A 26,757-nucleotide genomic window follows, 5' to 3' on the forward strand; every position below is an offset into this window, starting at 1 on the left:
ACCTCAGTATGTTAGAGCTGTTTGATCAGCTACATGAGATACAGAGACCGTGAAAGGTTTCCAGAACTTGTATCCACACAGCTGGAAACACTGCCCTCCTGTGGAGGCTGAGGTCAGTAATCAAACAAATAATCAGTATTTAGATAAAACACTTATTTTATGTATTAAATATTACTGAAATAAATTTGCAGATATTGCAGTTTCCATATTGTTGTTCTTTATAAAGTTAATGTAATTCAAACTGAAACACACAATTTTTTATGATTATAAGAAAAGTCTCCAAAAATAAAGAAGAGAGATTTATTTTCTTTTTACAAGAGTATTTTGAGGTGTTTATGGAGAAAACGAAAAACGGATAGACCAGATCTGAAAGAGTTTCAGGATCTTGAGTTAAAAAGTGTAATTAAGTGATGATACTCTTAAGTAAAAGTATACTCACACTAGAAATCCTCAGCTTTGTTAGACTTTGTGACGAGTTAATGTTTTCATCCAGCACTGATCTTTTAAACAAATAAAATAAATCAAATTTTATTTGGCCAAATCATTTTAACTTCATGGTGAAATTCAGTTGAAATGACTTGGTAAATGTGTTTTTGTTAAGTTAAGTGATCGTAAATCACACAACAAATAAGTCGTATTTTATGACACTAAAGGTGACGCAAGGTGACAGCAATACTTTATTCAGGTCTCAATGGGTTTCTGAAGATTTGGTTAAAATGAATAACAGGGAAGGTTCATTTTGTGCACTGTTTAATTTTGCTGTCTTTCTATATCACAAATAAGACATAGAAAATATGTAAGACTGTTTTTTTTTTTTGAGTTTTTGAAAAAAATGAAGAAACAGACAAACTGAGTGTTTTATCAGTCGCTCTGTCAAATTCATGACATTGTTTGATATGCCAGCAGTGTCCTCAAACAAATCATTCAGATCATGTCTTTTTCAGAAATAGCACGTATGTCAGAAATGTAACATAATGTGTCAAAAATGTTGAGCTGTGAGGAGTTTGTGGTGAATGGGTTTATCCTCACATATAGTATGGTCTGGGAGAGATCAAAACACAGCCACATACACTGCTGCACTCAGCTGAAAAGGTAAGAATATCTTTCTTAAACTGACTAAATTATCTGATGCTTGTGATCAGTTAGCATAAAAGGTTTATAAAGTTCATCTTATTGTTCTGTTTTTTTCTTTTTAAACAAAAAGTTATGATCTGACTCATGATGAATCACAGATACATCATGAAAACAGTAAAAATAATAAACCTACATCAATGAAGCTATCACCTACTATCATTTCTTCCTGTTTAATAAGCACAAGTATTTACAGTAAATTGCCCACAGATGACATGAAATAATTACAAGTGATACTCAATGTAGGATAAGTAACATTTGGTACTATTTTACATTGTGTGAGATTGCATTCCATGCAGGAACTGCATTATGTGATAAAGGGTCATTTATAAACAGGAGTTAGTGTGTGTGTGTGTGTGTGTGTGTGTGTGTATGTGTGTGTGTGTGTGTGTGTGTGTGCCCGTCCTTGTAGTTTACTGAATATGATATCAAAAGTGATCTTGTTCATTTCTCAGTGATCTGAAGGCTCAAAAACTACCTGCAGCTGCATTAGTTCTGTATCACAAGCAGGGTTCGACTTGCTGGGCGGACAACGCACCATTACGTTAGTTGAACGTCTGCTCTACCTGCCTCACTGTATCAGCAGAGCACAGGGCGGGGAAATTGGGTCTGAGCCTGTTGGAGTTGAGCTCCGTCTCCTCCAAAATCATAATATCATATCACACTTGTATTTTTTTATTTATTTATTTATTTATTTATTTATTTATTTATTTATTTTTGGTCTCCCAGAAAACCTAGTGCATTCGGTCTCTAAGGGTGCGAGTAGCACGATTAGACACTCGGTAAAATATTTCACGGCGCAAACAGACGAGACAGAGCAGTAGCGAGTTCTTCAGACCATCAGAGCAAAGTAAGAAATATCCACACGGCTGTTATTGTCATTTATTCCATGCTGCTGCTGCTGCTGCTGCTCCTCTCATGCTGTGCGCCGACGCCCTCCGAAAAAGCTGACCCCCCTGATTGTCCTGGTGTAATTCGCACCCTGATCACAAGCAGTAAAATCATATGGACGCGGTGTGAAAATCACCTTTACCTGTGTGTATCTCAAACTTAAATTCAAGATTCCTGCAAGCAGTTCTGATGTAAAAGAATGAAACAGCTGCTGCAGATCTGGATAACTTTTGACTTGTAAAGAGTTTATATGTGTCTAATGTTTGTAGATGTACATATTACATTTTCTAAAGAGAGGTTGGTTGGGTCTCTTGTTATTTTTGGGGATTATTAATGGGGGATAAGATAATGTGTACTGAGTTTTTATTTGAAATCACAGGTTGTACACTGCATTTTCTGGTTTGTCTGTTGACTGTGCTTGTGTCAGTACTCAGCTATACCATTTGTGTGTGCTTTGTCGTGAGCAATCCTAACAATGATGGATAATAATATAATAACAACAAAATGTCTTGATTGACAGGATGTCTGGTGCAAAGATTCTCCTGTTCCTGCAGAGTCTGTCTCGCAGGAAACCTCTGGAGCCTGAGGGCGAAGTGTCCAACTTTCGGCGGTGCCTGACCACCCTCGACCTGGTGGCTCTGGGGGTCGGCAGCACACTGGGGGCCGGTGTGTATGTGCTGTCGGGAGAAGTGGCCAGAGCCGTGGCCGGGCCGAGTATCATAATCTCTTTCCTGATAGCCGCAGTTGCCTCCGTCTTTGCAGGACTGTGTTATGCTGAATTTGGAGCTCGTGTTCCCAAGACTGGCTCTGCCTATCTCTACAGCTATGTGACTGTCGGAGAGATATGGGCTTTTATCACTGGCTGGAACCTGCTGCTGTCTTATGTCATAGGTGAAGATAATGTCCCTCTGAGAGCATTTGTACGATGTGCTGGATGGTTAACAGTCAAAATCTGGAAAGATTTTGAAGAAAATACTTTCTTTCCTCATAAACTTTATTTTCATATTATCAGTCACAAGTCTTAAATAAAGAAAAGGAAGAAAAGAAAAACATTTATGAGTCTCTATGAGAAATTACTCCTTCTTGTTAACTGTTTCTAAGGGACATCGAGTGTAGCCAGAGCATGGAGTGGCACCTTCGACGACCTCATTGGAAATGTTATTACCAACTCCCTGGGCAAACATGCTGCGATGGATTTACCGGGATTAGCTCCCTACCCAGACTTCTTTGCAGCTGGCCTCATAATGCTCTTGGCAGGCAAGTTGGCTCTTGGCGGGGGGGGGGGGGGGGGGGGGGGGTAGATAATGATAATTTGAAATATATTTTTGGTGTATTTTTAGTATTTTTCTATTTTTGCCAAAATGACTTTGACTGCATTCGATGTCATGATGAACTTTATGTTTTTTCGGTGTGTTTTCTTTCTAGGGATTCTTGCATTTGGTGTCAAAGAGTCAGCCATTGTAAATAAGGTTTTTACAGCAGTAAACATCCTGGTGTTGCTGTTTGTTATCCTCTCTGGCTTCATAAAGGGGGACATCAACAACTGGTACATCAGTGAAGATTCCCTTCTGAGTGGATATGAGTGTGTATCATTTATCATTTTCCCCAGCATACCACACAACAAAGAAATGTATCATTAGTGTTATTGATCTTGTGCCATGCAGTCTTTTGATTGGTGTGTTTAATAAAATAGTTATTTCAATAATAATAAATATTAAGTGACTTTCCTGGTTTAATATAATTATCCATCAGTTTTTCAATTATTATTGAATGCCCAAACATCAATGTGTCTGTTCTATGCAGAAACCACACAGCACTGAATGATACCACCAGATATGGCATCGGGGGATTTTTCCCTTTTGGCTTTGAGGGAACAATAGCAGGAGCAGCCACTTGCTTTTATGCGTTTGTTGGATTTGACTGCATTGCTACAACAGGTAATTTAAAGGAGGTCCAGCAGGACAATTTCTTGTTACACGTTGACAACTGTAGACAAGCAAAGCCAAAAATAAAGGATCAGAATGACTTAAAACCCCAGTTGGGTGGGATGTAATTGAAACAAACATGTCAAAAGTATATATTTCGTGTGGTGCTTGGTGCAAATAACAGAAATGCAAAAAAGAAAATATAGTATAGGCAAAGACCCTATACACAATATACATTGTTGGATTATACATTGAATTTACACAAATGCAGTACACTGTAATTGCTGAGAGAGCATAGAAGGCTGTGATATAACTTAGTATAAATTAAAATGTCTTTTTTCTTTAGGAGAGGAAGTTCAAAACCCTCAGAAGTCGATCCCGCTTGGCATTGTGGCGTCCCTTCTTATCTGCTTCTTGGCTTATTTCGGTGTGTCTGCTGCCCTGACTCTTATGATGCCGTACTATTTGCTCAGTGTTCACAGCCCACTGCCTGTGGCCTTTACATACATCGGTTGGGGCCCTGCAAAATATGCAGTGGCTGTGGGATCCCTCTGTGCACTATCAACAAGGTACGAGACAGTGTGTCATTTACAAATCCCACTCTATTCCACCAGTCAAATCACAAATATTTTACTTAAATGTAATTTTCAGTCTGGGTTAGATAAGTTGTATTTTATGTTTATTAGCAAAAACATTCCATTATCATTGGCTGATGTGTAGACTACACAGAGGTCATACTGTAAATGAAGATCGTTGAAATAAACAACCCGTTTGTCATTGATGGAGTTATTTTCCACAGCCTACTGGGATCAATGTTCCCGATGCCCCGTGTTCTCTTCGCCATGGCCAGGGATGGGCTTCTCTTCAGACCTCTCAGTAAAATGAGTGACAGACAAAGTCCTGTCATAGCAACTCTGGCTTCAGGGGTTGTAGCAGGTAAAGCTTCCATTACAGATCATGACAATTTTAAGTCTTTTCTCTGTATTTTTGTGGAAGTTTTAGTTGGTTCCTGTTTTGATTTTGCTATAAAATCCCTCCTTCCCCATTTGACCCTAGATGTTCATCCTCATGCTCACTGCTAAAATGGTTCAGTAACACCAAACTGATTCTAAATGTCTAAATGTATTCATTTAGTTGAGGGATAATATTTGGCAAAAGTAACATGTTTTCCCTTTCGAGCTGTATAGCACAGGACTGAGTAACTCTGCAGAATAAACATCTACATGTCAACTGATGACTCCAAGCATACCGTCCATCTCAAACTTTCTCTGGAATCCCTATTTTCATATATTAGCCCTGTCCAAAATTTTAGTACCATATACAGTATATTCTCCAAAAGTTATAGTTTTTACTGATTAGAACACTGATGAGCTGATGATCTGAAAAATATATGCAAATAATGTCTGAACTGTGTGTGTGTGTGTGTGTGTGTGTCATTCATGTCTTCACAGCTATAATGGCATTATTGTTTGACCTGAAGGCGCTGGTTGACATGATGTCGATTGGAACCCTCTTTGCCTACACACTTGTTGCCATATGTATCCTCATATTAAGGTATGGGACATCAGAAGTACTATAATGATATTATTACTATAAATAGTTATAGTAATAGTAATAGTGTGGATGCTGTGGCTCTATGATGTGTACAGGGCTGTATAGCATCTGTGCGTGAAACAGTAACAACAATAGAAAATGCTGTTGTTCGTGTATAATTCAATGCCTATTGACAGTCTTACAGTAGCGTATAAATGTTGGTTGTAATAATAATCATATAAGGTAACTGAGGACAATGAAATTAAAAAGCTGTTTGACAGTTTTAAGCACTTTTATATGAGTAGGAAATGCCTGCAAAAACAAATAAACTATGTCAAGGGAGGTGAGGTTACCAACAAAACTGGATATTTCTCTGTGCTATTGTCAAAATTTACTAGTTAATGAGCTAATGCTACACAAAAGTTTAACTGTCATTATTACAGCTTATACTGTGCAGTCTTTACATTAATTCCAATAAACTGCCTTCAGTGGCTGATACAGTAATTACAAAAGATCGTTAAATAAGATGACTCTTGCCTCGTGTGTGTTGGAAACATTAATAGCACATAAACTGTATTACAGACAGGGATTCACATATTTTTGTGTGAACCTGGAAATAACAAAGAAACAAGAATAACACCACCTGTTGAAGTCACAGTTATATTAATATATAGAAATGAATGTTATATTAACTCTATGCCTGGGTACATTTATATATCACTTTTACAGATACCAAGCAGACCCTGGTGAGGATTCAAGTTTCAGCAAACCTGAGCCCTTTACAGTTAGTGGAGTACTATGGCCTCTTTCACAAGCCACCACACGGACATCAAAAAATGTGTCTGTTTTAGCTGTTTTTATAAGTAAGTGATCTTTTTAACATTATTCTTAAGTATTATATTGCATATAGATGACTAATAATAAATGGAACTTACTTTGTTCTCCTCAGTCTTTTTAGCTATCATCCTAAGCCTCTTTATATCTAGGGCTGCAGACTCCCTGCAGGCCCTTGAGTGGTGGAGTTTACTTTGTGTCTCTGTGATCGCATTGATGCTGGTCCTCAGTACCCTGATCATCTGGAGACAACCACAAAGTACAACAAAAGCTGCTTTCATGGTATTCCTCATCTATCTTATGTTCTGGTTGTCTGGGAATACATATAATTAAATAGTGTATTTATTTCATCCAGTGAAATATTATTACTGAAGTTATGAACTTTTACAAACTGTAGGAAATCACTCTCAACAGAAAAAAACAAACCAGTAAGATTTCATGTGTTTCTTGCCACTGTAAAGTTTTAAATGGGGAAATGTCTTTGTTTTGATTTTGCCTGTCACAGTGTTTCTACTTTTTCAGGTTCCTTTAGTGCCATTGCTTCCTGTTTTCAGTACCTTTGTCAATGTCTATCTTATGGTTCAACTTGGATCAGACACATGGATCCGCTATGCAGTGTGGATGGCAGTAGGTATGTGAACAATATCACTACAAAATACGCATTTTCATTTAAACAAAATGTGCCAAAATATCGAATAATTTGAGCATAACCACAGATGATGCAATGTTTCTTTCAACAGGTTTAATCATCTACTTTTGTTACGGTGTTCAGCACAGTGTGCAGAAACAAAGGCTTCAGAATTCACACAACCGAGTCAGTATTCACAGTATTACCACTAATATAGTGCAAAACATTGAACCTGGACAAGACAGTGGCTAAACAATATGACAGTGTGACTGATAAAAACATGAAGTGGGCACAAAGCAGAATGCTTTAATTAAAATGTGGCTATGTTCAGAAAGTTAAAAAAGCATTTCAGTCGCAATCTCTGGCCTATATTTTGTTCTTGTTTTCTGTGAAATTGAATAACTGGGAAGGACTGTTTTACATTTGGTTTTTTAATTTAAAAAAATGTCAGTGACCCACAATTATATACATAACTTACACATATAGTATCCCTGCATAAGGCTTCATGCAATATTGTGATTTTATTTTACTGGTTCAGTTCGTGATATAGTTACATTACAGCCCTGGAGTGTACAAGATTTTATAAAGAATACTATTCAATGGTATAGTGCCACTATTCAAGTACCTCTTATAGTCTGGACTTTGTATAAGTGCCAAAAGAAAGCATTTAGCTTATATCTTGGAGCTCTTGCAATGTGTAATTTATTATTGTGTAATCAATATACAACATTTGGCCAAATGAAATCATAGTATTTAAGTTGACTTTATAGGTGACATGGTTCTATTATATATAATATTATTATATATTATGTCTTGTATTACCTAATGTAGCCTGATGTTGTGGTTGTATCACCTTATATTATCATGTAAAATGTAAGAATTTTTGTGATATGCGAAATAAACATGACATTTCAATTTTGGATAAGCAAGTCTCCACCTTCTTCCTGCTGTTACTTCTCCCTTTCTACTTTCCACCAAAATAACACTGCTTGCCCCCACTTATTTCTCTCTCTCTCTCTCTCTCTCTGTTATTGCCTATGTTTTTGAGGTCGTTGTTAACCCATACCGACTGACAGCACATTTTCCTTAAGTGTCAAATTTATTTACAACACGTGATAGGAACTGATGAAAGGCGTCCTAGTTTAAGGAGGCACAGTTTACACAGCCCACCATGTTAACCCAGACTAGCCAATCAGAAGGCAGCCAGCAGGGCGCTTTAGCCAATCAGTGACTCGCCCTGCAGGGGAAGCGCATTGTTCAAAAACCAAACGTAGTCGGCTGAAATAACCCAGCTGAGAGAGGTAGTCAGTCACAGGTAGCTGGATTTGACACGGTTTTAAACCAAGTGTCTCCAGTTTCGGTCAAGTTCTTGAGTTTTGAAGATTTTCTTAGTAACTTAACAACATTTATTCACTGGAAACTTCGGACTTTCAAAGTAAGTTAAATTAACCTTTGCTTAAATGTTGGCCACTCATTGCTAAACAACAATAACGCTGTTAGTCACAGTAAAACTGTGAATACAATATAATAATACGAAGGTTTTTTTTTTATTCATTTAGTGTTGTTTTTAGTTTTGGTGGAATAACACTACGGCGTCCTGTGTAAGTTCATGCACAACGTTAATTTAATGTACTGAAACGTGTGTGTTCCCTCTCATATGTTCCAAGTAGCTGAGGGACAAATGGCCTAGGTTCATCTACATGTATTAAAGTTGTCTTTGTTATCTTGAAAACTTTCAGGGCCCTACATAATTTGTAAAAATGTTCAAGGAAATGCGTCTAATTGTAACTTGTTTCAATTTTTTTTTAAAAGAGGCTCATTAACATTTTTGATTTCAGTGATGAGACTTTTGCACCAGTGTTAAACTTGTCAGGAAAGGTGAAAGCCTGGGTGATAATTTTCCTGTTTGACTGCCCAAGCGTGTGTTTGGCTCTGAAGGGCAAACAAAGCTTCATTCAGTTTCTGTGTTTTCTTAGCCTGTCTCATGACACACCCTTATTTTTAGTAATCCTCTCACGCAGTGAGGTGCTGCCAAAAGAGTATTAAAGCTACTTGAACACTTGAGTTCTTTCATGTGAATTTATGTTTGAATTTTCTTCACATGGTATCCTAATGCAATATGCAACCGGACATTACAAAGTGGCTTTTTACATGGATTTCAATGGCTCACAGCTAAATTTAAAATATGTTGTGATTATGTCCTACTCATGAAAATTTGTCTTCTTGCAACAGGTAAACATGGCACTGTCTTTGTCCTCTCCATGTGGATGCCCCTCCGATGAGGAGGAGGAATTGGCTGTGTTTGAGTCTACAGCAGCAGAGCATGGAGGCCTGACCAGACCACGTCTACCTGAGATTTCTGTCATTTCCCCGGGCCTGGAACCCCGGCCGTTCCTTGCAGAACCGGTGAGAGTAGATAGGCGTATGCTTTGTACAAATGTCTCAGCAGTGTACACAGTGACATTTCCACTGTAAATAAAGGAGGTTTGTTTACATTCCGACGATCAAACTAAACGTGTTAAACTCAATTACTACCTCAGTCAACATTTGCAAAGCTCTTTATTAAATGTTTGAACCCTATAATTTTTACATTGACTTGCTATTTTCTTCCACCTATTTACTGGCTTAATGAATAAGCACATGAAAATGATGATTTGAATTATTCCATGCCAGAACGAGCCATTAAAAATGTTTTAATTTTTTTTATCTAGAAAAAATCGGTGAAACCTGGATTGGTGAGACAAGGGAGTGGTGATGAAGCAAATATGGAGAGAGTGAAGGTGTATTTGCGCATCCGGCCACTTACTGAGATGGAGAGAGAGAAAGGAGAAGAACAGGTAAGACTTTAAGTGGCAGGATCAGATGTCACCATTAGTTGGTTTTAGTAGACATGTTCATTGTGCTCAATTTTCACTCTTCTTTTAGGGTTGTGTGGCTGTTCAGGATGAAGAGACTCTGCTGCTCAAAGCACCAAAGGAGTCTCAGAACATGAGGACAGCAGAGAGGGGCATCACCCAGAGCATGCACAAGTTCAGTTTCTCTAAGGTACACTTGTGCTCAGTGTTTACATAGTGTAGATATAATTGGTTTTCAACCCGAAATAAAGCTGATTTTGTTTTAAAATATAATGAATAATAATTCCAAACAGGCTGTATTCTATTAATTGTGCTGAAAATATTGATGGTAAATATGGGCTGATGGGTGTAAATGGCAACCAATGTCAGTAATAAACAAGAAGGATGCTGGTGTAATTGAGTTATGTATCACATACTGATTTTTTCTCATTATCTTTCTTTCATAGATCTTTGGACCAGAGACCACACAGCAGCAGTTTTATGAGTGCACGATGAAAAAGATGGTGAAAGACGTGCTTCAAGGAGAAAACAGACTCCTCTACACTTATGGTGTCACCAATTCTGGAAAGACGTACACTATTCAGGGTAAGATTTTATTCTTGTACTAATAATACTTGGACACATCAGTAGAAAGCCCAAGTTGATTGTGATGTTAGTGTTTGCAGCTTTATGAAATGAGTGTGTTTGTCCTTTGACTTACAGGCAGTGGTCAACAGGCAGGCCTCCTGCCCCGAGCTTTAGCATCTCTGTTCAGGAAACTGCAGGGTCGTCTCTATGGTGCTATGGACCTGAAGCCTGTCATGTACCAGGATGTGAGACAGCTTGAACCTTGTGAGGTCAGGGTGGAGGAAATCCGCAGAAACTCTCTGCTCAAAGAGGTAAACAGAGCCACTTTTCTTATGAAATGAAAAATGCAATTTCCTTGTTGTTACAATGTGTCCCAGACTGTTTCTATGGCTTTGTGCCAAATATATGTTAATAATGAACTTTTGTATATTTTCGTATCATAAGCTTTTTTCTTTTCTTTTTTTTCCTCCATAATTTTCAACAACTCATATTGGACTTGGGTGTAGATACAGATTCTTTATAATTCTTTATCATTTAGAAGTTGTAGTGGGCTCAGCTTTGATTATGTTTGAAACCTGAAAAATATCAAGCTAGAATTCACCGAGCCTGATGTGTTGGACAATTCAGCGCCATATGGAAAGTGTTTAGATGACAACTGACTGGAAGCAAAGACCACTAACGACAAAATAAGTAGTGAATGCATCCAATTATGAGTTATGATTATTGATCATGATTATTTGTCCCATCAACTTCTTTCAACATTTCATATCTGGGTCCTTTTCATATTATTTTGGCCGATCTGGGTAACCACACAACTCATAAAGAATTTGAGTATTGCCTTGCACAGATAGGGGCTGATGTACTCCTCTTGTGTATTACAGGATGAGAATTCGACATCTCGTCGAGGTGGTACCACTACAATCTGGGACAGTGGCATTGGAGGACTCTCCTCTACAAGTAACATTGCCAGCCAGCTGGAAGGTGAGGGGGACAGACAGTGTTGTGGTGGACATACTCCAAATTCAAATCTATATTTGACATAAATTTAAATTCACATTGCAGTACAGCCATTCAATGTTGGCCCCGTGAACAAGTGGTTACTGCAGTATACCGACTGTCAGATCAGATCCTAAAAGGTGTTTAATCAGGATGACACACACTGATGTTTGACTCTCTGCAGACACCGACAGTGTTTGTCTGGAGCCGGACAGCCTTTCACACAGTGGGGGGGACGACCTGGAGGAAGGGGTGCGGTTTTCTATCTGGGTGTCCTTTTATGAGATCTACAATGAGTTCCTGTATGATCTGCTGGATGCTTCACCCTCCCTGCAGCCCAGAAAGAGAGTCACACTGCGGCTTAGTGACGACAAGCAGGGCAATCCCTACGTGAAAGGTAACACTGACTCGTTCACATGTGCAATATATTGTACATTAAATGAGTTTGATTATTATAGTGTGTATATATAAGTTTGAACCTGCTGAAGCTCAATCCCTATTATGCAACTCCTCTCATCTGATATATATTACATTTTATTAAGCAAGAAATTATGTTATAAAAAACTGAAATAGATGTTTGCTTTGTTAAAGTTTTGAAATGGAGCACATAAACATGTTTTGTTGATCCTGCGCCTGCTGCTGCTTTTCATGTTGCAAGAATATAATTTTGTGCTTCTTCCTCTTGTTATGTCAGACCTCACCTGGATCCAGGTCCGCAGTGCCGAGGAAGCGTGGAGGATTCTGAGGGCTGGACGTCGTAACCAGAGCTTCGCTAGCACTCATCTCAACCATAACTCCAGCCGCAGGTAGGAGCACTTTAAACTTTTGCCTTTCAAAACCTTGTTTTGATTTATTTTAACAGACTTGTTTGACTTCTCTGATGATAAATTTATCACCCACACAGCCACAGCATCTTCTCCATCCGTGTCCTGCACGTCCCCCCAGAGGGAGATTCGGGTCAGGCCATGCACATCAGCGAGTAAGATATTTCACTTTCACCCTGATTTCAGTTCTGTTTCATTTAGATTTTGGTAAATTTTGAGTTTGTAAAAGTGATAAAACAAAGTGTGTCTTCTTTTTAGACTGACTGTGTGTGATCTAGCTGGGTCTGAGCGCTGTAAAGAGCAGCGTAATGGTGAGAGGATGAAGGAAGCCAACAACATCAACACCTCTCTTTTAACCCTGGGCCGCTGTATTGCTGCTCTGAGGAGCAACCAGAACAACAAGTACGTGTTTCACCAAAACTCTGAATGAGTGATCATTTTAAAAAAAATGTATGTGGTGGTAAGCTAGTAAGTGGACCTGTTGAGATTATTTTGTCACACAAATACTTGTTTTTCTTTTGAGCATAATATAATTGAATGAGCTGTTCAGAGAAAGCTAGATCTTGAAAACTTTATCATGCATCCACAGATCACGACCCCCTCAAGTGGTGCCCTTCAGGGACAGTAAACTGACCCGGGTGCTGCAGGGTTTCTTCTGTGGCCGAGGAACCTCCAGCATGGTGGTCAACATCAACCCATGTGCCTCCATCTATGACGAGACCCTCCAAGCCCTCAAATTCTCTGCTATCGCTACTCAAGTAAGAAACACTGTTGTACTAACTTCCGTGATTTTTAGTGACTGATCTAGGGATGAGACCAAAGACATAAAATATCCCAAATATCATTTCAGCTGGTCCATGGCCCCTCCACAAAGACCAGAGTGGCCTACATCCTGTCGCTCCTGCGCGAGCCAACAGGGACTGGTAACGAAAGCACGGTGCTGGAAGAGGAGGAGGATGAGAGTGATGTCGAAGATGGAGATATCACCATGTTAAATACTGAGGTAACATCCTCTACCAAAGAACATGACAGCTAAATATTTATTAATTCTATCTCCAAAACCACTGAACCAGTTCTTTTACTTTCCAATACATGGTCATCTATACAACAGCCATATAATGTTGCATTAATGCTTTCAACAGTAGTGTTCCTCATATTTAGATGGACACCTAAATATAACACCTTTAAGGGAATCTAAAGCCAGGAACAGCTCAGACAGTGAGTGCGTCTCGTCCAGTGCTCCTTACAGCTCACTGTGTGTTCTTTAGGCTTTGCTGCAGGCCATCGATGTTCTGAAGAGAGAGGTGCAGCGCCAGCGGGAAGAAAAAGAGGTTCTTGAGGCCAATGTGAGAGAGCAGGTGGTTTCTGAGATGATGGAGGTCATCACTGGGATGCAAGATGGCTTCAGGTGTGTGTGTGTGTGTGTGTGTGTGTGTGTGTGTGTGCACATGCATGTGTGTTGTTTAAATCAAAGTGTCAGTTTTTAAAATGCCTTTTTAATACTAACCAAGTTGCATTGAGGACATGTATTAGAAGCATTTCTAGCAATGTTTTAGATGTGAATCTAACAGTTCACCCTTGATAGAAGTTTTTATGAGGTTTAGTGAAATAGAAAATTATATTTGTAATGAAAATATTATTAAAAAGTTCACTTTACAGGATTTCATAACATTAAGATGATAAAAGAAATGTTGGATTTTAAGATTAATATAGTCACTAAATCGTGATGTCTTTTTACCTTATAGTGAGACCTTGGAGGCAGAGAGGGCTCTAATCGAAGAGAGGTACGAGGACAAGATAACTAACCTGCAGAAACATTTGAAAAAATTCTACAGCCAGGAGCTGAAGGTGAGATTTCATGATGATTGCTCCTCTTGTATCTGTGCTAAGATATTTGAATCTAAGTGCTATTTCACTAATTTATTTCTCTTCATTTCTCTCAGGAGCGTGATCAGGAGATTGAAGCTTTGTCTGCTGCCCTTGAACAAAACAAGGAAGTGAAATCGGTCTCCATGTTAGAGTCGCAGGATGACGGGCTTCGACGTTCTCAGCGCCTCACCGCTCAGACAGATCTCTGCAGACTGCGTGCTGATCTCGACCAGTGCCGCGCCGAGCTGCTCACAAAGACACAAGGTACAGTCTGACTGGAAAACTGCTCTGAGTTTGAGTTCATGTTAGGATTTTGTCAATGGCAGCTGACTGTCTTGTTGTCTTTGCCTATACAGAGCTGACAAAGCTAAAGATGAAGCTGGAGGTGCCAGGTTCAACAGGCACCGTCACTGCTGCAGCTGACCGCAAGCTCGAGGAAGGTCAAAGGGTCAGTTACTGCTGCGCTACAGTTTTGTTTTTTCATGTGAGTCTCCAACCTCAAAAAGACTAAAAGTCTGACTCTTTCTTAACAGAACCTGCGTCAGCTGCGTCTGGATTTGCAGAGGCTCGGGATGGATCTGCAGTCCGGTGAACGAGCCTGCTGTCGCAACACAGGAGGGGAACGGCTGCGTCAGGCATTAAATGCTGCAGATGAGACACTTGCCAAACAGGTACAACTACACATATGAATGGTAGAAAACTATATAATTTACATTATTTCATAAACTAAGCTTATCATATCATAGGGTGCTTTATCTTCTGTGATCTGAGAGAAGGCATCTAAAAACATTCAACTATGACAAATGGTGTAAAATTCTGCACAAACAATAGATGTGATGATGTGGGAAATAATGCAATAATGCTCTAAAGCTCAATTATTTTGTTGGTGATCATTTTTTTCAGTTTACTTAATTAAATAACTCCCACCATAACTTGAATTTATATAATTTTAAGATAAATTTAGTTGCATAAGACCAGTCTTAAAATTGGAAGACATAAAAGTACTGAGCCCGACACACAGTTGTCCCTGTAGGCCTGTGAATATTCTCATTTGTCCAGGTCATAGTATCTCAAAGGAGTTTTAAATCCCTGTAGTGCCTGCATGTAAAATCTCAGTCAGGGCAACTTTGATTAATTTAATTTTGAGTAATTATATTTCTCCTAAATTTGATGCTGATTATGGATGCTCTTACTTTAGAGAAGCTGTAATTAGTGGTATGTTAATGCAGCATCTGTTTAAAATGCAAATCTCAATTTAAAATACCTTGTTTTTCTCTCCCTCTAATCGCTTCACTAACAATCTTGATGCACAGCCAGCTTTTAAACTAAATCAGGGTTTCTAACCTCTTCACCAGGTGATCAGTGCCAAAGAGCTGCATTTTGCCTCACTCTCTCTCACTAAACCTCCAACCTTATCCTTCACCTTCACTTCCCCCTCTGTGGTCTTGTCTAACCCTGTTGACTGACTTCTTCTTAGGATCAGATCCTGGTGGAGCTCCTCAACAGCCTGATGCTGGTCAAAGCTGACTTGAGGCGGAAAGCAGAGACCCTGGCCCAGATACAGGCCACCCGGCCCCAGCTGCCCCCGTCTGGCTTTTCTGCCTCCACCACACCGGGTTCCTGTAAGAAGAGGGGCTGTGGGGCCGCCACAGCAAGTGATGCTGAAAACCGGCCTCCACAGAAACGGCCCTTCTTCCAGTCTCTGTTCCCGACACGCACCCCAACACGTAAATACAACACTCGAGCTGTTGAAGACGCGAACGTTACCCCCTACACGCGGATCTTACGGTCTCGTCAGCAGTCTCCACCTCCCAGCCCTGTCCCCACCCCTCGTGGTCTTAGGGGGAAGTACTGAACTGTTTCTAGCTTCAGAGGAACTGTGTCCTTATCAATATATATTATGCAAAAACATACAAAGTCATACTGCCGGTAACTTTATAGTATTTTTAGTTTTTTATTTGTTCACTGTTTGCTGTGCAGTTAACTCTGTTGTTATGCCAAATAGTTATAATATTCATGCCAGTAGAACAGTTAATGCTTTAAATGATGTTGCAGTATATGACTGAGGTAAGTGAGGTGCTCTTAAGCAATAAAGTTGCTCAGTGGGATATTTATGGGCTGTATGGTAATAGTGCATGAGTGTACAATTAACCTGCTCTGCAACTCAACATGCCTTTGCTGTAAGTACTTTTGTTTTCCACAATAAAATCACAGTATTGTTTTGACTAATTGAAAAAAATGCTTATTACTCACATTTTAAAGGGATTTTTTTACTGTATTAATGTCTACATTTAATTCACTACAGTGTTTTCATGCCCTGCGCAAAACACAAAGAAACATCTTTGCGTAGCTGGTTTGCTTTATTTTAACTATTTACATATATAGCATTTGAGGCATGAATCGTGACTGCCAGTCAAAACATGATGCGTTTGTGCTGTTTTTGATTATATATGTTGTGTGTGTGTAAATGGTTCAAGATGTCTCTTCTTTGTATTAAGTGCCTGTGCTCGGAAGGGTTCTCTTCATTTGTGATTCTTACGTTCATACATTAAATTATACAAAAGCTGCATGTGTATTTGAAAATCTATTCAAAAACCCAAAATCGGGCAATCAACAGCATTTATTTAAAGAGCTTTGCTTGTTTGTTTGCAGCATAGATCTGATCCTGGACAAAAAAGATCAGGATTACAAATTTTACAAACAAATGCCACTTTAATGTCAAACAGTTCTGTACACATCCACAAGTAAATCTTTCCAATAGTCTTTTGGCAAAGTCAAACCCCCAAGACATTTAATGTCACAGGATACACAAATTGTCCGTTTCAAGGCCAGTGAATAGCAGGTTGGGTGTCAGGGTGTAAAGGAGATGAGGTTCAGAGGAGAGACCCTCCTCACTGGAGTGTTGTTGTTTGAGAGCGGAGCGAACAGATCTGCTGATGGCGTCTCAATCTGATCTCTGACCTGCGAGATCTGCCTCAACAAAGCCTTTCCCTCTTCACGAGCCTACAAACAGAGTGACACCAACACCAGTTAGTGTGTTACTACAACGACTAGAACAGGGTGCTCAGATTATAAAGTTAAACTTACATCATTGTAGTCACAGCAGCGCTGAGCGCAGAGGGACGCCTCATCGTAGAGCTTGTTCTTGAAATAGTACTGACCCAGGTATCGCAGCGCCGTGCTCACCTCAGCGTGTTCCAGTTGTTCCTGTCATGACAACATTTTATTAGAATTTGATTTCCTCCAAACAAATACAACACATGGATATTACACCCATTTCTGACTGTTGGTCATCTTATTCCAAAGCCACAGGCATTAATCTGCTGCTATGACAGCCTCCATGCTGTTACAGGGATTTACTCCTATTCAGCCATAAAAGAATTTGTTAAGTTGGGTGATAAGGTCTGACTCGCGGTTGTCTTTCCAATTTGTCCCCAAGATGTTACATGGGGTCGGGGGTCTGTGCAGGTGAGTCAAGTTCTTCCACACCAAACCAGTTTTTAAATGAACCTTTTTAAATTAGGCTTTGTACACAGGAGATCTGTCGTGCTGAAACATGTCAGGGTCTTCCCCAAACTTCTGCCAGAATGTTTGGGAAATGTTCTCAAAAATTGACACACACACACACACACACACACACACACATATATTTTCAGAGACTTTAAAATGCTTACCCCACACGAGAAAATGTCCTGGATGTAAAGCATGTAACACTGTGCAGCATCATCAGACTCATTCAGCTGTTCATGGAGTCTACCAAAGGAATAAGCAGAATTCACATTTACCACCTATTCCTGGGTCACACAAATAACATGATCAGATCTTTATCTTGTGTTTAAACATTAAAGAAAATGTGATGCAAACTGTTTTAGACCGCATGGTCTGTTTTACTGTTCTTCAAATGTTAAACTCAGGAGACAGTGGTAGACACGTACTTTGCCAATTTGAGCAGAGCCATTTTCTCTACATCTCCAACAGAGTACGCCCTCCAGTAGCACTAGATAAAAAGACAAAACGTCTGTCATGGTCTAAATCAAACAAGCCAGAAACCTTAGTGAATTTATTACACACACTAGGAATCACTAACAGTTGTAACACACAGACCTTCTTGGCTTCAACTTGCTGTGACAGTTTTTCGTAGCTTTCACCCAGTGCGACCAACATACGCGAGTCATTGGGCCTACAAGAGTATGTTATAGTTTTATTTCAAAAAATACATTTGGTTCTCTGAAACCATTGTCAAAGCCCTCTCACTTAGTCAAAGTCCATACCTGAGCTGGTGAGCCTTTCGATAATAGTACAAACAATAAAAAGGCATCTTGAGGATCTCGTACGTCTGTCCTAAGCCATACCAGGCACGGTAGTCCCGCTTGTTCACTTCAATAGCATGCCTGATACATAGGAAAACAAACATCAAACAAAAAACAGAAAAATGAGGAAAAAAATGCTCACATTATCAATTCAGCTGGTTTAAACACAACTGCTTGTGAAAGGTCGGGTAATAAGTGAAAACTCCATCATTCACACACTGAACAAGATGCTGAGATATCCACCAAACATAAAGATTTTCTATGCTCTACATCTTCAGTCTGACCTGTAGGCCTGGATGGCAGCTGAAGTGTTCTTCATTTCCATGTATTCATGGCCCATGAGGGTCCAGGCACCGAGGCAGCGAGGGTTCAGTTTGAGGGCTCGCTGGAAGTACAGAGCTGCTTTCTCATGCTGAGAGCGTAAGCTGTAATAGTTACCTGTGAAAAAGACACATGATTTATCAGCACTTGTACAGGAATTGGTTTCATTCACAATATCTGAAGAATTTAAAAAAAAAAAGTTTAATCCTTTTAATTTGAGCAACCCTATTGTTGTCTGTTTTGATCATTAAATGTAAACAGAAAAAAAAACAGTACAAAAACTGTAGTAGCACTTGTAAAGCTCTAAATGTTTATATCTTAAAACATCAATTAGAAACAATTACGGTAACTATCTAAATTATAGTACAATTTCTGGATAAAGTGATTTCAACTAATCATCCCTTCAATAAAAATAACTCCCATAACAGTGCACTTTTGTAAACAGCAGCATTTGATCTGATTAGCTCAATGCTTACCGATGACGCAGCAGGTCTCCACTCTGTACTTGTCGATCTCCACCAGGTTGTGGGCCAAGTAGCTCAACTCTGGCTTCATGCTCTGTGGACGCACACATTACCATCAGCCACAGAACCAGACTTTCTTTCAATGCTACTAACTTTTTTTTCACTGTTATTTCTTACAAATCATAGAGTATTTTAACTCAAGCACCTGCTTGCACTTTATGAGCATATGTACTTTTCTCCTTTGTACTGTATTTTAGCTGTTTGTATGTGTGTCCCTTGTTTGTATTTGTGTCTTTTTTTTCACACTGTTCCTAGAAACGCAATTTTGTCCCTCTGTATGTGCTTTTTCAGATATGGCTGGAATGACAAATGACAAATAAACAAATCTAACCTAACCTTTCACATAGATCCTAGGCTGAAAACTTGTGAATCCCTGACATAATTCAAAGGTCAAATAAAAACATCAAGTGTCCTTGTGCAAGGCACTTTGTCCCTATCAATGATATTTAGACTGCTAAGCATCCTGTCAAACAGCTGAAGGAATAAGTCAACTGTCAACTTCTTCTGTGCTAAGGTATCACATTACAAGCAGTGAACTCACCTTAACATAGAGGAGGTTGGAGAATGTGTCCATGTTGTCAATGCGATATGGATCCTGGTCCCTCAACTCATTGAACAGAGCCAGAGCTTGGTCAATATCTGAAATGCAATGAGACAGAAGGCTGTAACACTAAACTTACCCCATAACATTCTCCTGACAGGCAAAAATCTTATTCAGGAGGTAAAGGATAAACCTCTGATGTTGTGGTAGGCCACAGCAATCTGGGAGATGATGTAGGTGCTCTTAGAGAAGCCGGCCTCAATGAGGTTCTGGTATTTCTGCAACGCTTCTTTGATCATCTGCAGCTCTGTGTACATGTGGGCCATGAAGAAGTCTTTAATCCAGCTGTCTGGCAGAGACAGCGACTTGAGCTGGGGAGAAAACCAAAGCGGACAGGTTAGATGGTATCATGTTTGTTCTGACATGTAAAGTTTCGTTTAAAAGCAATGACGCTGTGTTTCAAGGACAGTTCTTGTGTCTAAACAGTTACCTGGGCAAATCAAAGCAATGACAAATTTCTAAAACTGTGATAAAAGAAAGGTTGTTACCATTTCAATATTGGTGACAAGGTTGCTGAGCTCCAGCCAGGCTCCCCAGTGAAGAGGAAGTGCGTGAATAGCCTCGACAAACACATCCACAGCCTCTTTCAGCAGATCCAGCTTTCGTAGCACCACCCCATACCTGTGCTCCCACACACACACAAACACAAACACACACACGGACATGTTTATCAGCAGTGTTCTCCCTATTCCTCTGCATAATCTGGGGAATGTTTGCACAGATTGGAGGAAATGTTCTTACAGGTACAGGGTGAAGGCGTCCAACTCTCCTGCACTGTGCTTCTTACTGAGCTCAACCCTCAGTTCTCTCAAGGCCTCATTGCGAACTTGACCCTTCTCCAGAGGACCTACACCCACATAGAAAAACACATACGAGTTCAGTATTAAAACGTAACAAAAGCATTTTATTCTCTTTTATTGATCCAAACAGTCAAGTCCTCACCCAGGCTGTCCACCGTCTCATCATCCTTCTTTTTCTCACCTGACTGAAGACAAAGAAGGATGTTTTTCAAAGTGATGAATGAACATGAATATGAATGAATATGAGCATGCCAGATATCTATAGACACTTACCAGATAGCGAGAATACATATAGAGGAAATAAGCCTTTTGACTGCAGCAGCCTTTCAGAAAGTAAGCAGCACGGTCATATTCTTTCAGGTCAAAGTAGGATTTAGCCAGTGTCAGTGCATCCAGGTCTTGTGCATCTTCCTGTATTTTGGACAGACAGTGAAAATAAAAAGTCATCCTAATCATCTTTATCAATTTCTATACCAGAAAAAAAGGTGGATCTAATAGAGAAGCATATAACTGCTTTCATAAATTAGTTACTGAATGAGCCAGTGCACAACATACAGTCAACAGCCATTTTTCTCTCCACATAGAAAACTATGGACAGGGGCAATATACATTCAGTAATTAGCAATTAACTAGTTAATCAAACCTAAGAGGTAATAAAAATGTGCTGTAACTTTAAATATATAGACATTAATCATTAATTAATGTTCAAATACATTTTTTGAGGATGGTCTGGTGATATTCCAAATTTTTTACTGTCAGTAAATGCCATGATAATACACAAAACCAACAATAAATTGATCCTAATATAAAGTAGTGTGTTTCCAAAGTGAGATATAGGTGTATAGGCATGATATCTGATAAGCACTTGCATTGTTGTCAAAAACTCATTACAGTTATCACACATGATGCATTTACACAAGCAAGCACAAACATCCCCCTTCATTATGATGAAAGTGGCTACTGTTCATTTTGAGCCAATCCCAGCACACCTATTTCATGACTGAAAATGAATGCACCATTTACTCCTGTTTGAGTAATGATTGCAACAAGCTATGGTTACAAGTCGTTTGGGGAAGCTACTTAACTTGCCTTTTTTCTTTTTTTTAATGACAGTATATATTTGTGACCCACTTTTAAAGATACACATCTTCAGCTGAGGTTGTGGGAACATTGGTGGGGGGCCAGGCTGAATTGGGGGAAAATGTGTATAAAACAATGCACAGTCCATTAAAGATTTTTCCATGTGATGGAATGATGGAGCCATAAAAAACATCTAGTCTTGGGTTTAAGTATCTCACATCATAGAGCTTCAATAAAGAGGTGGAACAAGAGAATATACCGCACAAATGTTTCAGCCACTTGATGCTTAGATTCTTTTCGATCATGCCAAATCATCGAGGTGTGCGATTGTTCCCATTATCATCATTATTCATTTTGCATCATGACAATGACCCCAAACATACAGCCTGTCACAAAGAATTAGTAACTCACTTAATTTTTAGTGCCAAAAGTTTTGCATAGTACCACACACACAGAGAAACTAAGATGATTTTTCAACCCTTCAGCTACTTATGGGGGCTTAAAAGTGATATAATGAGAGTGTACAAACCTCAGTAAATGGAGCTGAGGGGGGTAATTCATCCTTGGGAAGAGGGTCCAAGGCAAATGCCAACTCAGAAGCCCTGAAGTGTAAACACAGGAAGCATGTGACATAACTGATATCAATTATGGTAAGGGTCATTTTTAGATTGAGGGTTTCTGTGCCATGACATCAGGACACTACTTGCAACAAGAAAAAGAATTGCTTTCATTGTAATCCATCTTCCGTCTAGTATGTGGCTGCTAATCAACAGCAATTAACAACAACTAGTTGAGCCCAGTAACATTATAGGAATAATACATTATGTGTATTGTTAACACCGGTACTATACACCTATGTAACATAGTCAGAAAACTGGCAGCGAAGCAACACATCATTTCTGCTCAGTGTTTTGCTCCCTGGATACACTTGACTTTCTACAATGGCTTTATAACGAAAGTAATCATTTAACGACAGACGATAGTCTGTGTTATATATTAATATATTCAGTAAACAGCACTAACTAAATTAAAACAGACCTGTCAACAGCACTGCTAACGTAGCTAACAGACAGGTAACTTGGCGTTAACGTTTAATGTCAGTTACTGAGGTAACAGAGCAGAAACACGGGCAGCTAATGGCACATCAGTCACAGCCGGTCTCACCACTTCGCGCTGTGCAGAAGACCTCTTTCTTTACAAAGCGATATCACCGATATTAGCTGTTTCTTGATTTGTACCAGGTCTCCAAACTCACTACAGAGAGCCGCCATTTTCATATTTTATCAAGCAAGTATGTCATTGGTGGATGTTACAAAGAGGTAGTCCCGCCCACAAATAATGACATCACTTCCTCTTCCTCTCAAAATAAAAGACTCACCGTAGATATTTGATCAGAAAAACACAGCCAGATGTTCCCAGTTTATGTGAGTTCTGTATCCGTCATGACATAATGGTCTAAAATGAAGAACAAGCTTTTCAGTATAAAACAATGACATATAAAAACAACAAAAACCGAAAAAAATCTATGTTAGAATATGTGTTTTGGAAAAAAAATAATTTAATGTTATAAGAACAAATGAGTTACAAACGATCAGTAGGTAATGCAAAGTGTTGCATGCATTTAAAATAGCAACAGTACTGCTTTGTTTTCTTCACCTGCATACTTATACTGCATAAAGACATGAAACTTCATCAGAGCTTTCCCTCTATATTTAGCTTTTGGCTGAGATTTCTGTTTGCCCAGGGCTTACAGCTCCTTTAGCCCTGAGCTTACAGTCATTTCACACTCATAACTTCAAATGTAGGAAATCCCCACCATTACCCCAGGGCTTAACCCTGCTGCAGGCCAGGGTTATCCCTGAGTCTCTGAGGTTATACCCATAGGACCAGGGTTAAAATTACTGAAGTGGTGGAATGGAGTTAGAGCAAGCCAATAGGATTTTCATTGTTCAATCAAATTATCGTGAGGTGTCTATAGTGTGACCAAGTTAAGTGGTTTGAGTTTTCTGAACATGTTAGTGTGAATAGCCTTGTTGAATGTATTTTTTGAGCTGTTACTACAAATTTACCAACTTCCTTTTGCTCCCCACTATAGTTCAGTCATGTCACCATGCAGGTATATGGCATTTGCACACTAATAAAATGATTTCCACTTTTCATATGCTTCCTGATGATCCCTAAATGCCCTTACTGTATTTACAGAAACAAAAATCTTAACCTGCAATCTATTCTTAGATTTCTCTTTGTTGATCTTATACTGTTGAATAATTAGACCACAAACCTGTCTGTCTGCGGTCTGAGTGGCCAATCATCTGCCAGGGAGTTGACATAAAGGGGAGCCTGGATGAGGAGATCTCGCTCGCATTTTCCCTTGATTGCCCTACCAGACTGCCTGTGTTGTGTCGTGTTGACTACGATTGTTATTTCAAGGTTTGTGTGGGGGAGAAAGGATAGGTAAGTTGGGGGTACCCTTTACATTTCCACCACGTAGTTTTGTGTTGTCTAAAAACACTAGGTTAGTGGTGGGTGCCACCCCGTGTTTTTGGTTTAGATTAGATTTGACAGGTTTTCTTTTGTGTATTTTGTTTCAGTCAGCAGTTAGGGGTAGGCCTCATTCTGTTTTATTGGTTTTCATTCCTTTGGCACACCACCTTCACCTCTCTCCCCCCACATTTGTTAACCCCGCTTGGCGTTTTGTGTTAAAGTTTTACGTTTGTACAATAAATAATCAAACTACCCTCTGGCTCATTAAAAAACCTTGATTGTCCTGTTTACTGTCCCTGTTCACCCCTAGACTCCACCAAAGGGACGTAACAATATGTTTGTAAAGGATAGAATGGGGTTAATCTGATTTTGATGTACTTTACAGACAATAACACTTTCAGCAACTTCTCAGATCATCATATTTGTTGTATGAAATGTTACAAAAGAAATATTACAAGCATATAAGCAAGGCGATATAACAGAATACACCATGGTTCAAATATACCATATCTATCCAACCCTCTTAACAACAATTAATGACTAAAGCCTTGTTGAAGATGTAAGCCTGAAGTCCGAAAATGCACCATATATTAAGAGCTGTCAGTCAGTCATTATTTATGTCTTTAGAAAGGCTCTTTATTGCTCTGCTAAACCCAGCCAGTGTTCTGTCAATATTATCTGCATTTGCTTGCACAGAAACGGCCGTGAATTATTTTATCAATACCTAACTCAGTAGTGAGTTGTGAAAGAGCAGGGACATTATGATCCTTTCTTGTATAGTAATGTGTCTTAGTTGATTGCCTGCCCAGCTCCTGCCACTGGCCTCTGTGCTTGGCCCTGCTTCACTGGCGCAGAGCTGACAGGACTCATCATGTTCCTGTCTGTCAAAATCAGCAGCATTGCATAGAAGTAGAAGAAATGCTTCTTTAGGGATACAATTCAAATTTGCACTTTTTCCCTTGGTGTAGTATTAAAATGTATATGTCATATTTAGGTAAAGTAATGTAGACCTTCATGAAATGAAAATGGCATAAGGTTCACCCTTTGGAGTTTTCAACCATAAGCCCAACACTTCCAAAGGCTCAAATGTTTGTGAAGATAATGATAAATAAATCCAGGACCAGCACGCACCCTTGAAACAGTAGACTAACAGGTGTTCACATGCTGAGCTGGAACTAAAACCCACATGACAACTGCTAAGTGAACTTTGATCCTAGAGAACGTAAATTCTTAAAGTATTGTTTAGCCAAGATGTTTCACTTGAAACATGTCCTCTCTTTCATACACACAGAGACCACAGATAGCACAAAGTGTTTTTTGATCACCGACCTGATGTCCACAGTTGGATTATCCATCATTAGAGCAACAGAACAAAAGGTATGTAAGTGGGCAATGAAAGATCCATCAGCTCTCATGAATCACTGACATATGAGCTTGGTAAGATTTGAGAGGAAATAGAATGCAGTGCATTTTCCTACGAAAACTTCCTTTGCACATTCATGAGGAAACTACTGTCTTAGCTCATCATTTAAATAATTAAACTAAGACTACAATTATCTAGTGTGAAATGATGTTGTTATACAATCTATTCTTTCATACCGTAGAATAATAATAAAACAGAAAAAGCTTTGAAAACAATATGGTATTTTTTTCAGGATTAAATGGAGCCGTTTAGTAGCTGTCTTATTAACTGAAATTAAGTCACATTCTTTAAGTGAATGTGGAGCGTAACTTTACTTCCTCTTATTGTTGACTTTCATAATTGTCTGTATTATTGTTTTTCATTTCTCTGCAGAAGGTGTCACTTAGCAGAAAGCATAAGCAGTGAGTACACATTTGGCAGAAGGGGACGGATTGTATCAAAAACCCGAGTACCTAATATTGCCACAAGGTGGCACTGTGTCAGTGGATTCACCAGGATAGAAGCAAGAAAATATGTAGTCCAATGCATGAACAGTATAACAGATCAAAAACTATTATTAAGAACTTTCTATCATTTGGTAGATCATATCATTTGTACAAAACAAAACATTTTGATAATGTGGTCTTCTTGAAAGTGCTGGACTACAATGACCATTAACATCCTTCCTTCCCTTTCTTTCAAAGTTACCTTAGGAGTAGGGTGTCTGAAATGTCCTTCGTAATTGCTTGAATTTTATCCAAAGAACTGATCTGGGAATTTAGTAGGAGAAATTAATTGTCTCTGGTCCCCCAGGGTCTCCTTAAGAGGAAGTGAGGATGACACAGAATAGTTTTCCACTGTGTGTTCACAGCAGAGAGAGGACGGGTCCTCTACAGCAGTGCTGCCTGATACTGAAGTTTTGGTTGTTTGGTTTGATACGACACATAAAATCCACCATGTCAAAAAACTTGATATGCCTGATGATATTCTCTCACAAAAAAAAAAAAAAAAAAAACAGAATATAATTTCCCTTCATTTGGATGCAGCATCTCCACTCACCGCCCCCCATGTCTTTGTTGGACATCCTCTGTCAGACATGTCCCCCTTTTTTTCTCCACAGAGCAAAAGCCACTTAAGAAGACTGACAAAGTAATCAAGTAGCAATGCAGTTTACAAGGCTGA

General features: G+C 39.2%; 3 protein-coding genes across 4 annotated transcripts; 2 read left to right on the forward strand and 1 right to left on the reverse strand.

Annotated features, from left to right (window-relative positions):
* The first annotated feature begins 1,857 nt into the window (after nucleotides 1-1,857).
* LOC139607691 (cationic amino acid transporter 2) lies at nucleotides 1,858-7,841 on the forward strand. Its single transcript, XM_071460795.1, has 12 exons — nucleotides 1,858-1,981; nucleotides 2,543-2,913; nucleotides 3,124-3,279; nucleotides 3,448-3,604; nucleotides 3,826-3,959; nucleotides 4,294-4,516; nucleotides 4,747-4,883; nucleotides 5,399-5,501; nucleotides 6,210-6,343; nucleotides 6,430-6,596; nucleotides 6,837-6,945; nucleotides 7,055-7,841. The coding sequence occupies exons 2-12, from the start codon at nucleotides 2,544-2,546 to the stop codon at nucleotides 7,192-7,194; spliced, it is 1,830 nt and encodes a 609-aa protein (XP_071316896.1). The 5' UTR covers nucleotides 1,858-1,981; nucleotide 2,543; the 3' UTR covers nucleotides 7,195-7,841.
* Nucleotides 7,842-8,224: 383 nt separating this feature from the next.
* kif20a (kinesin family member 20A) lies at nucleotides 8,225-16,622 on the forward strand. The gene is made up of 19 exons (XM_071461126.1): nucleotides 8,225-8,377; nucleotides 9,175-9,348; nucleotides 9,654-9,779; nucleotides 9,868-9,987; nucleotides 10,244-10,382; nucleotides 10,500-10,675; nucleotides 11,246-11,345; nucleotides 11,545-11,757; nucleotides 12,055-12,166; nucleotides 12,265-12,339; nucleotides 12,443-12,586; nucleotides 12,774-12,942; nucleotides 13,035-13,187; nucleotides 13,453-13,592; nucleotides 13,930-14,032; nucleotides 14,128-14,317; nucleotides 14,410-14,501; nucleotides 14,587-14,724; nucleotides 15,531-16,622. Exons 2-19 carry the CDS (start codon nucleotides 9,181-9,183, stop codon nucleotides 15,906-15,908), a joined length of 2,736 nt encoding a protein of 911 aa, XP_071317227.1. The 5' UTR covers nucleotides 8,225-8,377; nucleotides 9,175-9,180; the 3' UTR covers nucleotides 15,909-16,622.
* Nucleotides 16,623-16,655: 33 nt separating this feature from the next.
* cdc23 (CDC23 (cell division cycle 23, yeast, homolog)) lies at nucleotides 16,656-23,011 on the reverse strand. Of its 2 annotated transcripts, XM_071461127.1 has the most exons (16): nucleotides 22,854-23,011; nucleotides 22,219-22,291; nucleotides 20,883-21,020; nucleotides 20,752-20,794; nucleotides 20,551-20,656; nucleotides 20,298-20,430; nucleotides 19,943-20,120; nucleotides 19,750-19,847; nucleotides 19,161-19,242; nucleotides 18,648-18,801; nucleotides 18,325-18,444; nucleotides 18,158-18,233; nucleotides 17,989-18,050; nucleotides 17,728-17,806; nucleotides 17,141-17,260; nucleotides 16,656-17,056 (listed from the first exon to the last, which is right to left on the reverse strand). In XM_071461127.1, exons 1-16 carry the CDS (start codon nucleotides 22,964-22,966, stop codon nucleotides 16,904-16,906), a joined length of 1,728 nt encoding a protein of 575 aa, XP_071317228.1. In that variant the 5' UTR covers nucleotides 22,967-23,011; the 3' UTR covers nucleotides 16,656-16,903. The 2 variants fall into 2 exon arrangements, with proteins under 2 accessions (XP_071317228.1, XP_071317229.1); XM_071461128.1 differs by lacking the exons at nucleotides 16,656-17,056; nucleotides 17,141-17,260 and adding an exon at nucleotides 17,334-17,376 and having other exon boundaries at nucleotides 17,714-17,806.
* Nucleotides 23,012-26,757: the final 3,746 nt, after the last annotated feature.

The sequence above is a fragment of the Trachinotus anak genome, unplaced genomic scaffold, assembly GCF_046630095.1.
Source record: "Trachinotus anak isolate AG129_WGS33_773 ecotype Australia unplaced genomic scaffold, CSIRO_AGI_Tana_v1 ptg000024l, whole genome shotgun sequence".
In the NCBI taxonomy this organism is placed as follows: Eukaryota; Metazoa; Chordata; class Actinopteri; order Carangiformes; family Carangidae; genus Trachinotus; species Trachinotus anak.